At 46.7% G+C, this 16,547-nt stretch overlaps 1 protein-coding gene across 2 annotated transcripts; it reads right to left on the bottom strand.

Annotated features, from left to right (window-relative positions):
• Positions 1–656: 656 nt before the first annotated feature.
• EXOSC5 (exosome component 5) lies at positions 657–16,469 on the bottom strand. 2 transcript variants are annotated; one of them, XM_073549140.1, is made up of 6 exons: positions 16,338–16,469; positions 12,223–12,336; positions 10,227–10,348; positions 6,655–6,795; positions 6,301–6,390; positions 657–890 (listed from the first exon to the last, which is right to left on the bottom strand). In XM_073549140.1, exons 1-6 carry the CDS (start codon positions 16,420–16,422, stop codon positions 798–800), a joined length of 645 nt encoding a protein of 214 aa, XP_073405241.1. In that variant the 5' UTR covers positions 16,423–16,469; the 3' UTR covers positions 657–797. The 2 variants fall into 2 exon arrangements, with proteins under 2 accessions (XP_073405241.1, XP_073405240.1); XM_073549139.1 differs by lacking the exon at positions 12,223–12,336 and having other exon boundaries at positions 16,338–16,467.
• Positions 16,470–16,547: the final 78 nt, after the last annotated feature.

Raw genomic sequence — 16,547 nt, 5'->3', positions numbered from 1 at the left:
GTCAATCACCAAGACCCCTCTACTCTTGAGAGCAGGGGTCCCAAATTCCACTATGTGAGTGGTAGATTGTATGTTTGGCAGATCCATTAGCACAGGAAACTTTGGGACCCCTACTCCCATTGCTGATAGATGTCTTTGGTGGTATTTTTATCATTGTTCTCTTATAGTGTTTTGCAACTAAAGAGGGTTAGGAAACAAAAAAGCCCCAGCTGGTTGTGTGCGGTATTGCAACTTAGATACCACTTATCCGTAATACCAGACACAACCTGTGGACAGAGGCAGCCATGTTTTTATAATTGTTTACAACCCCTTTCACATGCCACCGTAACTAATTTATATGGGATTTCCACTTTTAATAGTAGAGCTTGTTCACTTGTAGCGCATTTGATGCTCACCCCACCCCCCACGTAAAAAAACGGAATAAAGATGAATAAACTTTTTTAAAAAAAAAAATCTATATCCTGCGGTACTTTTTTTGCCCAAAGCAGAGGTTTTTATCTATTGAGCTCAAAGAGGGTCTTAAAAACCGAAGCTGAAAGTTTGCATGCATTTTTGGGGGGAGGGGGCAAGGAAGGGGTAAAGAGTGAGACAGCGGTATGGAAAAATCTGCACTCAATGTGTTAAAACACATGAAAAGGGAACGAGACATAAGTGACTTTTTTTCCAAAGCTTTGCTTATTTTATTAGGGGAAAAAAAGCTGCAAAAAATGTTACTTATGAACATAGAAATAAAATAAATAAAAAAATTCAGTCCAACGAGGTGTCATCATTCATCGCCACAATGCACTGCTCCCCCGTTAGGATTTGGAGTATCGCCTCCTGGCAGAGTCCCGGTAGAAGTGGAAGATTTTTTGAGCAGAGAGCTGGGCGGCTGCAATACATTGCTGTAGCTGGAGAGAGAACAGAAAGCGGTAAGCAGAGCGCCAGCTATATGGAGATGACACATTATTAAACCCCCCGGCTCCCCGCGCCCACCGCCTCCTCCCGTCCTCTACCCGCTCACTTTATGAACTGCCACGGGGAACCGCAGCTATTTGTTCAATTTTAATGATTCTCTTAACATCATTTTATTAAATTGTCTCTCACTCTGTCTGCCTGGAAGGAGGGGGACGAAAATAAGAAGAGAGAAAATAGAGGCGGAAACTAAAACACACCGACAGCACAAGGATACATGACTGTCCTTCCCTCCGCAGGGCGATGCTGACAACAGTGTGCTCCTGCTGTAGGGTAACATACTGTAAGTGGTAGACGAGACATGGCTATCCTACCACTATAGGGTAACATGAGGGGTATATGAGATATGGCTATCCTCCCACTATAGGGTAACATAAGGGGTATATGAGAATTGGCTATCCTCTCATTATAGGGTAACATAAGGGGTATATGAGACTTGGCTATCCTCCCACTATAGGGTAACATAAGGGGTATATGAGACTTGGCTATCCTCCCACTATAGGGTAACATAAGGGGTATATGAGACATGGCTATCCTCCCACTATAGGGTAACATAAGGGGTAGATGGGACATGGCTATCCTCCCACTATAGGGTAACATAAGGGGTAGATGGGACATGGCTATCCTCCCACTATAGGGTAACATAAGGGGTATATGAGCCATGGCTATCCTCCCACTATAGGGTAACATAAGGGGTATATGAGACATGGCTATCCTCCCACTATAGGGTAACATAAGGGGTATATGAGATATGGCTATCCTCCCACTATAGGGTAACATAAGGCGTATATGAGACATGGCTATCCTCCCACTATAGGGTAACATAAGGCGTATATGAGACATGGCTATCCTCCCACTATAGGGTAACATAAGGGGTATATGAGACATGGCTATCCTCCCACTATAGGGTAACATAAGGGGTATATGAGACATGGCTATCCTCCCACTATAGGGTAACATACGGCAGATATGATACATGGATATCTTCTTTCTACAGGGTAACACAAGGGGCATATGGGACATGAATATCCTTCCACTATAGGGCAACATAAGGGGTATATGGGACATAGATGTCTTTCCACTATAGGGTAACATAAGGGGCATATGGGACATGGATATCCTTCTACTATATTTTAACATAAGGGGCATATGGGACATGGATATCCTTCCACTATATTTTAACATAAGGTACATATGGGATATGGATATCCTTCCACTATAGGGCAACATAAGGGGTATATGGGACATAGATGTCTTTCCACTATAGGGTAACATAAGGGGCATATGGGACATGGATATCCTTCTACTATATTTTAACATAAGGGGCATATGGGACATGGATATCCTTCCACTATATTTTAACATAAGGTACATATGGGATATGGATATCCTTCCACTATAGGGTAACATAAGGGGCATATGGGACATAGATATCCTTCCACTATAGGGTAACATAAGAGTTATAAGAGGCATAGTTATCTTCCCACTATATGGTAACATAAAGGGCATATGGGACATGGATATCCTCCTACAGAATAATATAGGCAGATGTGGGACATGGATATCCTCCTTCTATAGGGTAATATAGGCAGATATGGGACATGGATATCATCCTCCTCCTTCTATAGGGTAATATAGGCAGATGTGGGACATGGATATCCTCCTCTTTTTATGGGGTAACATATGGCAGATATGAGGCATCACTGCAGGGTGACATTGACAGCATAGCCCTATGGGACATGGACTCGGCACCGCGACAGGCAGGAATACGCCGGTAACATCAGTATTCACCAGAGACGTGCGATCAGACAAAATATGAGATCCTCTCCAGCTGGGACTGAGATTTGTACAGAGATGGAAAAAAAAGTCAGATATAATGGCGCTGCGTTCTCCACCACCTGGATCCTAATATCTGCAGAGTGTAATCTTCTCGATATTTGGCACCGTCTCAGCTCAAACCTAAGCAGAGAATCCACAAGGACAGGACGGAGGAGCCGAGCCAGACGTGCGCACTGTGTACGTGGGGTATAGAGAGAGGTGCAAGACAGCACGGAGGTGATATGCCTCCAAACACTGGGGTGAAGGATGATAGTAATGCAGGATGTCTGTACGGTCGCCACAGGTAGAACTATTCTAGTGCATTTGATTTTTAAACATTGTTCCTCTGTTATTCCTCCTGGAAATATATCAAACAAACTGATATCATTCACCCTGTCTGTGGGGCATGGCCCATAAAGAGACTGACAATCCCCAATCAGCAAAGGCAGTGTCTGACACCGAAGCGCAGCTTTCCTCGCACCTCACTCACAAGTATAACCAGCAGCCAGGGCTGGGGGCGGCCAGCCTTGTCCCTGCCTCACTGCGCAGACACTTGGTCACATTAGGGAGAAGTGGAGCATTTGGTCAATTACATGCTGGGAAGAGCTGGCTGGAAACCGCGCTGTCCGCAGAGCCGTGCGCTGCCTGGAAATGACGAGTATGAAAAATGGCCAATTACCCAGAGATGATTCTGATGATCCACTGGCCACCTGGAGGGGACGACTGCCAGCGAGCGAAGGCAGCAATCTCTAATTACTGCAGTGCAGAGGCCAATGGAATGAACACAAGAAAGGGGGAACAAAACCACCATCCGCCACAATGCCCCAATACAGCAGTCCTAGAGGTATGCGAGGCCCCAAGACACCAATCCTAGAGGTGTAGAGGTGTTCGAGGCTCCAAGACAACAATCCTAGAGGTGTGCGAGATCCCAAGACACGAATCCTAGAGGTGTGCGAGGCCCCAAAGACACCAATCCTAGAGGTGTGCGAGGCCCCAAAGACACCAATCCTAGAGGTGTGCGAGGCCCCAAAGACACCAATCCTAGAGGTGTGCGAGGCCCCAAGACACCAATCCTAGAGGTGTGCGAGGCCCCAAGACACCAATCCTAGAGGTGTGCGAGGCCCCAAGACACCAATCCTAGAGGTGTGCGAGGCCCCAAGACACCAATCCTAGAGGTGTGCGAGGCCCCAAGACACTAATCCTAGAGGTGTACGAGACACTGATATTTTTCTTTCACTGTCTTAGTGTTGTCTTAATACATCAATCTTAGAGATAGTCAATTCATTAACAAGTCCCAGAGAATCTACTTTTGTCTGTCACTCCTGAGCGTGTCCTGCATTCATACTCCAGTTCTGGGTGTCTGCTTCTCTAGTCACACGTATACAATGTAGAGGAATGTTACAGGCTGCCATAATCGATCAGTTGGAGCGCAAGTCCCAAAGGTTTCCAAGCCTCTGCTATATGACGTCAGTCCTAGAGGTGTAGAAGCCTCTGCTGTAATGCTCCAGTCTTAGCAGTCCACGAGTCTCTTCTCTCAAAGCGGTCACAGAGGTGCAGGTCTCATACATTATTCCTAGCCTCCAGCGAGGTCTTAGAACAGGGTTCCCCAACTCCAGTCTTCAAGGCCCACCAACAGATCATGTTTTCAGGACTTCCTTAGTATTGTTCAGGTGATAATTGCTTCACCTGTGCAATACAAAGGAAATCCTGAAAACATGATCTGTTGGTGGGCCTTGAAGACTGGAGTTGGGGAACCCTGTCTTAGAGGTGCAGGTTGCAGCTCTTATACATTATTCCTGGAGGCACAAGAGTCTCTGCTCAGTCCTAGGTGTTGATATTTCTGGGTCGATGTCCTGATTTTTTTCTCTCATCCGCTGATCTCAGAGGTTCCTCATCTGCACTAATTAGGTAGTAAACTTCTCCTGATGTCCAGACCTAGAGGTGTCATCATTTCCCAGCATAAACCAGGGGCCCTTGCAGTTTCCAGACTGCCGTCTCTGTCTATTGGTTGCCGACAGACATATTTTCAGTGCTCTTTGGAGAGCGGCAGACGGCGTTACTGTGCAGACACTGAGCCTGACAGACCGCCATCAGTCACCGGCCTGGAGGCTGCCCACAACTGTCCAGAAATATTGATATTAGCATAATGCAGCATCTTGGCCCTCAGAGCGAGTGTCTCCGAGAAGTGTGCAGAACTGCAGACACCAGCACAATGCTGCAATGTCCTGAGCGGGCGCCAAGCTGTAATAACACCTATTATATAACAGTCCACCGGTGGCTGCTGATGACATTGAGCCTGGTGGTCTAGGTGGAGGTCTCAAACTAAATTTACCCACAGGTGAGATGTGTATGATTACTCGGGCTCCAGCTGCTGGAAACCCCCCCATTGGCCAAAGTCTCCTGTGTAACGTGTTACTGAGCATGTGTGACCACCACTCATACAGACAGTGAATAGAATGGTGGTCGCACTCGCTCAGTAAAGCTTCAGTGATCTTTGGAACCACTTTTTTCTTACGTTTGATTCCTGGAAGACCAACTTCTGGGACTGTCGTCATTCATTTGTCATCTATCCTAACCATAAATGATAATGCATGTTGTTTAACACTCAATGACGTACATATCCATTCTGACCCCACTCCGTACAAGGCAGATGCAGGCTGCATTATGCAACCCAGGGCTGTGACGTCGGTAAGGATGGGTTCACATTGCGTTTGTGGGCAGCGTTTAACGCATCCGTTACATAGCGTTAATGCTGCTATGTAACAGATGTGTTAACGCACCCCATAGACCGCTATAGATGAGCGCATTGCTAACACATGTCATAATCGGCATGCGTTAGCAATGTGACATCATTCTGTGACGAACCCTCGGAGGGTCCGTCACTGCTAGCGCAGATGGAGCATCTGCGCTAGCGGGATCACATGACACAATCATTTTAGGCAGTAGTGTTAACGCAGTCCGAAAACGCTATGCGCTGAACGGACTACATTAACGCTAGGTGAACCTGGCCTTAACCAAACCTCTGACTCAGACTCCTCAATTTCCATGACACCGACTCCACCGCCCTGATGCAACCGGTATCTATCTCAAACAGCAGCAATCGGAATTAGCCTAGAACCACTTCTGCTAATCCCCTAAATGCCGCTGACAATAATAATTGACATTTAAATGTTGCGATCCTGCCCGGTTGTCTGTTCAGAGCGATCTCTGGCCCCGCCAACGCGACGTGATCATAAAGGATGTGAGTTGACATGTATATTTTTTTTTAAACAGTTTTAATTAACTTCAAATGTTTCTTCTCTTTTCTGCACATTTCATGACAAAATGAATCGTTTAATTCAAAACCACAACTCGTCCCGCAAAAAAACCCACCAAAATCCTTGTAGAGTAACGTGGACGGATAAAGAAAAAAAAAAGGAGAGGAATAATATAGGCGCAAGCCGGGATACATCAGGTCTTATACTGGAGGGGAGAGGTGGGATACATTAGCGCAATTGGATGCTGTGTGGACTGTATACCGACACTTACCTCTGCAGGGGAGTAAACCCCTCTTGTGGAAACGGTTAATATTTTCTTTTCTGTGCTCTCGATGGCAAACGTCAAGACGGCGCGGCTCTCCTGGTAACATAAAGCAAGATGGCGTCGATCTTTTGACAATTTTAGACTGGAATTTTGGCTGCAAAGCTGAGTGAACCAATCAGAGCAGAGGATCCCCCACTGATGCCTTCTTTCTTTTACCATGGCGATCAAATGATTAAATGTCCATTAGAGCAGGCACTCGAAGAACCCACTTCCACAGTTCAGGGGGTCTAGAAATGCCCTTCACAAGGGAAGGGGAAGCAGTATGAAACTGGCGGTGGGCAACCTTCCCCCTCTACTGACCTTTTGTTCTTTAGCAGTGGGGTCAATGGATAATTGTCCATCATCGTCTAGAGCACAGGTGACCCCGCAGAACGTAGCGCGCATCGGGAGTCCGGCGTCCATCATACCCATACAGGCTGCATTCAGGAGACAGGCGAGTAACTAGGAGAAGTTAAGGCCTCCAACAATAAAACTTTTGCAGATTATACAGTATAAAGTATTTTTCTTCTCGCACCAATGATGTAATAGCATAAGGAAATGTTCTACGTGCAGCCGATCCTGGGCTGTTTCTTATAAAAACAGTTCCACAGGTTGCTGTTCAGCTCCATTCACTTCACTATGCCAGATACTACCCACAGGGGGCAGATATGTGCAAACAACTGAGCGGGCTGTGCTCCAGCATTTCAATAAGGAGCCCACCCTGGTGTGACCGCTACTTGGACACAGATATTCTCCATTTCCTCCACGAATGCAAGTAACCCTCTAACGGGGGCTAGCTCACCCATAATAACAGGACTGGTGATACATGTATGAATTGGGGAGGGCTTCTGATTATCAGAATAGGGGTCCCGTGCCCGAGTGGGAATGCAGCGATACTGCAGATACATGACCACCGCTGACAGACTGTGAACAGAGCGGTAGGTGGTCACGTACACACTACTCCTGCATTCATAGAGCGGGCGACACAGAGCTCCCGTTATTAGGATTGGTGGGAGAGTCCCCGCTAATTATACACTTATATTCTATCCTGTTATTGGCGACATAGCCCCTTTTAAAAAGGGACAAGCCCACCTTAAGTCTTTTATAGCATTGCCATAAGATATGCCACAAATGTCAGAAAGTTGGGGGTCCCAAAATCTGTTTACCATAGGAGTGAATGGAGAGAGACCCTCACATACGGAGAGGACTCTGCATTCATTTTTGGCCAGGACAGGAAGTAGCTGCCTGACCACTGACAGTCACTGGCACTGCCCGCAATCTCCTGACCCCGCTTGATTGAACCCGTGTCTGTAGTGTAGTGTGAATAACGTTTTCTTACAAACGGGAAAGGTAAGGGATGCTGGGAAATGTAGTCCAATGATATCGGTGACAGAGGAAGCAGCTAACTTCTCCTCTGACTCAGGTTTCACAATAGAAATCAGACAAATAAATGCAGGAAAGGAAAGCTCTGTTTATGCCGACGTCGACCAGCGAAACTAATAACCAGACAAGATGATGATGATGATGATGATGATGATAGCCGCGACAAGAATCAGCCACCAGATCCTATTTTAAGCCCCCTTTTCCCAGCAGACCAGACATCCTCCATTCAGGACATGACATCTTAATTTCAATGCTACCTGAGCAGCTTTAATTACCCTGCTAATTACTGACAAAGTAAAGGGGAGGTGAAGTCGACTTTTACTGCCTCAGTTCTGTATTACATCTCCGGGTGCAACGTTCTCAGGAGATTGGTTGAGTTTTCTCCCTAAGATCCAGAATTTTCCAACATACAAAAAAATAAATAAAAATAAAAGACCTGAAAATACCAACTTAAACGGGTATTCCCATCTCCAAGATCCTATCCCTATATGTAGTAGGTGTAATAATAATAATATTAACAAATACCTGCAAACAGAAATGTACTATAGTTCTTCTGATTCACAATGTCTCTTACCTCATGAAGGGCACTGCAGTAACTTAGGTATCCATGGTTACAACCAATAGCATCTAGCTGTCACTATATGAGTGGTTGTAACCATGAATACCTAAGAAGCCACTGCAATGCCCTACACATGGGGTAAGCAACATAGTGAATGAGAGGAACTATACGACATTTCTGATTGTAGGTTTTTGGTAATATTATTACCTGTACTATAGGTTCTTGGAGATGGGAAGAGCTCTTTAAAGGGGTTTTTGTTATCCCATAAGGGAGAGGGAAATGCTGATCATGAGAATGAAGTGCTGCTGTGTCCCGCTTTTCCCTGCCACCTGACGTACCGGGAAAATAGTGAGGTCTTATTAAAGTCAATGGGATTGGCTGTCATTCCCAAGTTACCGGGAGAGCTGCAGTGCAGGAAAAACTTACATAGGGCTGCAGGGTTGTCAGGATGCCCCCCTAATCGTATCCTATGTGTGACAAAATCATAAGAAGTCCCACTGGAACAAATGGAGGGAATTGAAAGTTTAGTAGGGGGAAGAGTCGGGAGGCCCCCCTCATACGCATGGGGAAGAGTCGGGAGGCCCCCCTCATACGCATGGGGAAGAGTCGGGAGGCCCCCCTCATACGCATGGGGAAGAGTCGGGAGGCCCCCCTCCTACGCATGGGGAAGAGTCGTGAGGCCCCCCTCATACGCATGGGGGAGAGTCGGGAGGCCCCCCTCATACGCATGGGGGAGAGTCGGGAGGCCCCCCTCATACGCATGGGGGAGAGTCGGGAGGCCCCCCTCATACGCATGGGGGAGAGTCGGGAGGCCCCCCTCATACGCATGGGGAAGAGTCGTGAGGCCCCCATCATACGCATGGGGAAGAGTCGGGAGGCCCCCTCATACGCATGGGGAAGAGTCGGGAGGCCCCCCTCATACACATGGGGAAGAGTCGGGAGGCCCCCCTCATAAGCATGGGGAAGAGTCGGGAGGCCCACCGCATACATATGGGGAAGAGTCATGAGGCCCCATCATACGTATGGGGAAGAGTCGGGAGGCCCCCCTCATACGCATGGGGAACAGTCGAGAGGCCTCCCAATACACATGGGGAAGAGTCAGGAGGACCCCCTCAATACACATGGGGAAGAGTCTGGATGCCCCCCTCATATACATGGGGAACAGTCGGGAAGCCCCGCTCATACACATGGGGAAGAGTCTTATGTGTATGGGGGGACTGATAAGACCTCTGAAGAAGGCACACTAGATAGGATTCCATCTGCAGATGGCCTGTGCCCCCTAACATATCGCCCCGCACACCTCCAAGCTTGTAAGCAAATTACGACATTTCCCTTAGTGGGGATTACGTGGCTAATCGGTGCCGCAATGATCAGACATGAAAGAAACATGTAAACTGGGTAGTTAGCGTGCACTCTAGTCAAATATAGACCAGGTGCAACGGACCAGTAGGTCCTAGTCGCAAGTTAATTTAATTCACCGCACACTCAAACAGACTTTATGCAAATAGGTATTCATTTTATTACATGTGGGAGCCAAACAGGAATATAGCACACAGTGGAAGCGATATAAATATATTTATATCGCTTCCACTGTGTGCTATATTCCTGTTTGGCTCCCACATGTAATAAAATGAATACCTATTTGCATGAAAGAAACATGTGCCATTTCCTTCTATACGTCTCTTTCTATCTGTAATCTCCCTGTTCTGCCACTTATCAGGCTGAGCCGACTGCGACATAAGATCCCATGTCTCCGCACAATGCCGGCATCCTATCAATGAGAGATAAAGCAAGAAATAAGTGGGAAAACAGGAAGAATTCTGTGTACTGATAGCTGCAAACACGGTCAGGATAACATGGAGGGACCACCGTTCAGTCAGGGAGAAAGCGTGAAGAACGTGTGCCCCCCAGTGGACAGTCAGGGGTATTACACTTTGAAATAGAAGGATACTGAGCCTGCGTCATTGATGACCTGAAGGACGATGGTGATAGACGTCCGAGGGTGCAAAGTGCCCAGGATCACGGCCTCGCATGTCTCCCGAACCAACTGCTCGTGGGTTTTCTCTTGTATGGCTGATAAGGAGAAAGCAGAAAAAAGGAGGACGTGAGGTCACGACAAAAGAGAGATTTACTATCAGACATTTACTGCCCATGCTCATGCCTGACAGACAAGGGTTTCGCCACCGGGGCCCTATCTGGAGGACTGGCTTCCTGTGCGCACCGCTCTCCATTGACTTCCAATTCCAAAAATAGTCATGTGATGTTCAGCGGTTCTCAGAAGTGATTGGGTATGAGAAAAGTCCAAAATGGGAATATCTAGTAAGACGACTGCTCTAGCGTTCTCTGATCGGCCACCGTGTAGAAGCGAAAGCTCCTCAGATGAACCTTCACTTCCAGCGCCTGATGTTACAGTGTGCGCCACCAGCTACATACAGCTTACACCCGGACGTTGTGTCTGGCACTTTGCTCATTTCTAAACTTAAGGTCGTGCAGGATAGGTCCTAATATTTCCTTATAGCAGTCGGACAACTGATTTTTTCTGAATCATAGTTTTCTTTAGCCACCACAAGGGGAGCTCAAGTGGTTGCCTCATACATTATCAAGGACATAAGCTGCTAGCTCCCCCTAGTGGTGGACAGAAATTTATAATTTAAAAGGGAGTTTGTCACCCCAAAAATGTTTATTTTAACCACTTGCACAGTCCTATGCGGGACTCTGCCCCAATAAAACCCATACCTCCTGTATAGATTAACCTTATTTACCGTAACTGTAAACCAATGGAATTAGTGCACCGGTCCACCCCCTTCCACCAGTAATCTGCTCATCTCCCCTTAGATGGATTGACAGCTCTCACTTGCCCAGAGCGAGAGCTGCCTGAACCGAACCCTTGAGCCCAGTGAGTGTGTGCACAGACAGTGTGTGCAGCGAGCGACCACTGAAGGCAGGAGAGAGGGATGAGCGTGTGCCCGCTCTGACACTGTGTGTACGTGTATGCTCTGCTCTTGCAGAGTCAGTACGGACGTGCAGGCTCGGGGATTCAAATTAAGCAGCACATGTGAGCGCTGTCATTCAAGCTGATGTGAAGGGCGCAGCATGTGGATTGAGGGGGTGGAATGGGGCTATGGGCACCCTTTTTTTGGCTTTGCAGCTGCTGTCATAGACATCGGGGGATTATCTACAGCATTCTGTAATGCTGTAGATAAGCCTCCGATATAACCTGAAAGAGAAGAAAAACACGTTATATTATACTCACCGAGGTGGGCGGTCCGGTCCGATGGGTGTCGCCATCCCGTCCGGCGCCTCCCTTCTTCATGCGATGACGTCCTCTTCTCCCGTCCTGAAATGGCTCCGGCGCAGGCGCATTGCTCTGCCCTGTTGCGGGCAGAGCAGAGTCCTGCAGTGGCGCAGGCGTCGGGAGAGGTCTGGTGCCTGCGCACTGCAGAATTCTGCTCTGCCCTCAACAGGGCAGAGCAATGCGCCTGCGCCGGAGCCATTTCAGGACGGGAGAAGAGGACGTCATCGCATGAAGAAGGGAGGCGCCGGACCGGACCGCAACACCCATCGGACTGGACCACCCACCTCCGTGAGTATAATATAACGCGTTTTTCTTCTCTTTCAGGTTACATCGGGGGCTTATCTACAGCATTACAGAATGCTGTAGATAAGCCCCCAATGTCTATGCCGGCAGCTAATAGGGGATAAAAAGGGTGACAGATCCCCTTTGATTGGTTGTGGTGCAGAGTATCGGACCCCAGCGATCTGATATTAATGACCCTATAGTTTTATCAATATAAAAGCAGCGAAGCATCATGGATTTGGGTAGTCAGGTCGGTCATACATGTCAGAAAATTCTGCCTAAATAGGTGACGTAGATTGACTTATATCCAATGTCTATAGGGGCGTTTGGTCTTAGCCATGTACCGAAAACCTGTGCTCAGGCCACTCACCGGGTAATCCCACTTTTGGCCGCACCAGCACCTCAACAGTGGACTTGTCGTGCATCTCCCTACTGAACTTAATCTCAGCGGGGCCGTAGACTCCGGCCAGAACTGATGTGTCCCCTGTAACAACAGGAAAGAAGCACAATTGTAACCGCGACCACACACCACGTCACACTGTAAAAACATGGCAAAAGGAGTCCTAGAGGAGCAGAACGCTGGAACTTAGGAAGAGGGAAATGAGTGGGTAAAAATCGGCACTGCCGGGGGTCCAGAGATTAGCAGAAGATGGGAATAAATTAACAAAAATCGTCCTCAGAAAAAAGGGTCAAATGGCACTTCACTTAACGAATACACCAAAGCCAGAACACATATCCTTCCCAGACAAAGAAGAGGTCCAAAAATTAAAATATATCAATTTATTTCAATATTTAAAAAAGGAAAACACGTACACATAAAAAACAAGATGCCTCAATAAAAGAAGACGTCACCACTCAAAAAATTCTCTGGTAGTTGTTAGGGTGTGTGCACACGTTGCGGATTTTATGCAGATCCGCAGCGGATTTGGGGCTGCGGATCCAGAGCAGATTTTGCTGCATTGTACAGTAGCAGTAAAGTATAAAACCAAAAACGCTGTGCACATACTGCGGATTTTTCCGTGTGGATTTAAATCCGCAGCATGTCAATTCTCTGTGCGGATCCGCAGCGATTTGAGACCTGCTCCTTTATAGGAATCCGCAGGTGTCAAAACGCAGGGGAAATCCGCACTAAATCCGCAGGTAAAACGCAGGTCATTTGACCTGCGGATTTAGACAAATCCGCGCAGAAAAATCTGCAGGGTAATCCGCAACATGTGCACATACCCTTAGAAGTAAAATATATCCATAATATGGATACATAACCTCAATCTGATCAATCAAGGTATACTAGTTATAAACACAAATAAAAGTGCAAAAGATATTAAAAGTGCACAGTGCTATAAATCAAAAATTATAATCAGTAATGGTAAGATACTAAAAAAAAATATCAGAAATGAGAAGATGAGAATAGTTGAAATGTGGTTTACTAGTCAACGCGTTTCAAAGTGAACATGCATCATCGGGACAAACGACCCGAGAGCAGACGGCTGAGCACCGATTATGTTACGGGAAACTGGAAAGGGATCAAGAAGGTACAAGACCTGAAACAGAATAATAACCATACCAAATAATACAGGAATACAATAGTGCCTCACTGTTGCCTTGATCCACTCCCGCCTGGACTACTGCAGCACTCTATTAATTGGCCTCCCCATTACTTGACTATCCCCTCTCCAGTCCATCCTTAATGCAGCAGCGAGGGTCGTCCATCTGGCTAATCGGTACTCGGACGCGTCCGCTCTTCGCCAGTCCTTACACTGGCTGCCCATTCATTATAGGATCCAATTCAAAATACTTGTTCTCACCCACAAAGCTCTCCACAGTGCGGCACCCCCCTACATCTCCTCCCTCATTTCTGTCTATCGGCCTAACCGACTGGACTACTGCAGCGCTCTATTAATTGGCCTCCCCATTACTTGACTATCCCCTCTCCAGTCCATCCTTAATGCAGCAGCCAGGGTCGTCCATCTGGCTAATCGGTACTCGGAGGGGTCCGCTCTTCGCCAGTCCTTACACTGGCTGCCCATTCATTATAGGATCCAATTCAAAATACTTGTTCTCACCCACAAAGCTCTCCACAGTGCGGCACCCCCCTACATCTCCTCCCTCATTTCTGTCTATCGGCCTAACCGACCGCTGCGCTCTGCAAACGACTTTCGACTAACCTCTGCACTAATGCGTACCCCCCACTCCTGACTCCAAGACTTCTCCCACGCTGAGCCAATCCTCTGGAATGCTCTACCCCAAGAAATTAGGGCTATCCACAATTTGAACAGTTTTAGGCCCTCCCTCAAAACACATTTGTTCAGAGCGGCCTATCACGTTCACTAATCAAAATCATTCTATGTGTAAGTGCGCATGTGTAGCCCATTCACTATCTCCATCCATCCATCACTCCCTCTAGATGGCTGGAACATCATTGTAAATACATCACTGTAAATACACACCTGTACTTTGTATCTCCCCCACCTCATTGTAGATTGTAAGCTCTCATGAGCAGGGTCGTCTTATTTTGCTTTAATTATTGTATTGTTAACGTTGTTACTTATGACTTGTGTTTTGTAACTGTTAAACTGTAAAGCGCTGTGGAATATGTTGGCGCTATATAAAAAAAGATTATTATTATTATTATTATGATCTTGGGGCTTCAAAAACAAAATCCCTTGCTCCCTGCTCCATCTATGTTCTGCAGACACAGATGAGGCTGAAATCTGGACATAGCCCCCGACCTCCTGGGACAACGCCTCATGGGATCTGGATCAGTCAGAAGGTTTGTTATTACTGCTGATATGTAGCGAAAGCCGTAATATAAAACTCAGGACATTTTATATTTCACAGAAATGCAAATACATCCCAGAATGTGCAGAGCTCAAACCTCAAAAATTATGGAGGGCACCACTAAGGGATCACCAATTACATGCTTAAGACCAATATCATAAACCAGAAAAGAGGCATGTAAAGAGGAGGGATCACCAATAAGGTATAACAAAATACAAGATAATAAACTTTTTATTAATCATCCAAAACAAACAACATGTAGTGCAATTATAAAAACAGTTAAAACCGCACAATCGCGTTCATTTAACACAATAACCCCTGCACAAACCCTTCATGATGCTATTATTTGCTCCTGATGAAGCCAGTTGCTCTGGCGTAACACGTCGGGCGTTTCCTCTGCCCCTGCCTCACCACTTCTCACTCTTACCTCCACTGGTTACTGGATTAGGGCTTTACCTGCCAGCATTATTTTGCTCTTAACAGGTTGTATAGAGGGTGCCATTGGCAATTGGGACCCTTGTTTTTTGGCCTGTTTACACTGCATTAGCAGCCTTTTACCCTATCAACCCCTATGCTCTCATTTGTGCATACACATTGTTTATTTGCTAGGGGTTTTTTGTGCTAATTTGAGCAGGTTTTTTGTCCTAACAATTTGTTAGACTAACTAGGTAGTTTGTATCCATTATTATATAAGGTGGAAGGTCGAGTGTATGTTTTTCATTACCTGTTGATAGGGTTTTATATACTCATACCAGGTGCTTTGTTAGCATATTTGCAAATAATAGCATCATGAAGGGTTTGTGCAGGGGTTATTGTGTTAAATGAACGCGATTGTGCGGTTTTAACTGTTTTTATAATTGCACTACATGTTGTTTGTTTTGGATGATTAATAAAAAGTTTATTATCTTGTATTTTGTTATACCTTATTGGTGATCCCTCCTCTTTACATGCCTCTTTTCTGGTTTATGAGAATGTGCAGAGCTCGTGCTTCATGTAAGTACTGGGCCTCATGAGAAAGAGTGTGTGCACAGGCTGCGGATTCTGCTGCGGTGTACAGTACCATTATAATCAATGGGAAATGAAATCCGCGGTGCACACGGCGCAGAATTTTCCGCGCAGATTTGCTGCGGTTTCAAATCCGCAGCATGTCAATTCTTTGTGCGGATTCCGCTGCGGTTTAGCACCTGCTCTATGGCAGATGTCAATCCGCAGGGGAAACCCGCAGGACTAAACTTCAGAAAATCTGCAGATAAACGGATTTAGACAAATCCGCACGGAAAATTCCGCAGCAGAATCAGCAGCGTGTGCACACACCCACAGACAGGAATCATAGCAACCAATCAGACGCCAGCTTTCATATTCCACTCTGTGCTGCAAAGCTAGAAGCTAAGATCCAATTGGTTGCTATAGCCCACACCTCCACTGAATACAAAAACTGGAAGTTTTGTGAAAGAAACCAATCATAGCTCTACTTTCAGTTTCTAATTGATGAAAAATGAAATCCGACTGGTTGCTATAGGACAAGCCTCTACTAATGTGAAGACAGGCCATGGCAACAAATCAGACCGCTGCTTTTAAATTTTAATTTGAGTGGCAAAGATGAAAGCTGTGAGCTGATGGGTTGTTTATAGGCCACGCCTCCGCCATGTATGAGGTCGCCCGTCGGCAGTTATTCACAGACATCGATAAGAACAGTTCTAATATTACCCTGCAGGAACGTAGCGGAGCCATCCGGCCTACTCAAGGGGCTCTGCTGGCAGGCGATCTCCCTCAAGCCCGCGAGCATCTCCATCGCTCTTCCAAACACCACATGCAGGACACTTCCGCTTCCGGGGTCCTGCGCGGGGCTGCCCTGATCACTGCAGGGCACGGAGGGGGACAGTTCCTGTGTTCTCGGCTGAGCGGGGGTCACCGCTG

Source organism: Dendrobates tinctorius, unplaced genomic scaffold, assembly GCF_039654945.1.
Source record: "Dendrobates tinctorius isolate UK_male_01 unplaced genomic scaffold, ASM3965494v1 ptg000158l, whole genome shotgun sequence".
Lineage (NCBI taxonomy): Eukaryota > Metazoa > Chordata > Amphibia > Anura > Dendrobatidae > Dendrobates > Dendrobates tinctorius.
This window is presented reverse-complemented; position numbering and strand designations above follow the sequence as displayed.

Bases quoted from the DNA above. Each gene is read 5' to 3' on its own strand.
- EXOSC5 (XM_073549140.1), bottom strand. From the start codon at position 16,422: ATGGAGATGCTCGCGGGCTTGAGGGAGATCGCCTGCCAGCAGAGCCCC. The intron at 6,391-6,654 runs GTCAGTAGAGGG...TTATGTTACCAG, and splicing joins CCACTGCTAAAGAACAAAAG to GAGAGCCGCGCCGTCTTGAC. The intron at 891-6,300 runs GTAAGTGTCGGT...TTCTCTCTCCAG, and splicing joins GGGTTTACTCCCCTGCAGAG to CTACAGCAATGTATTGCAGC.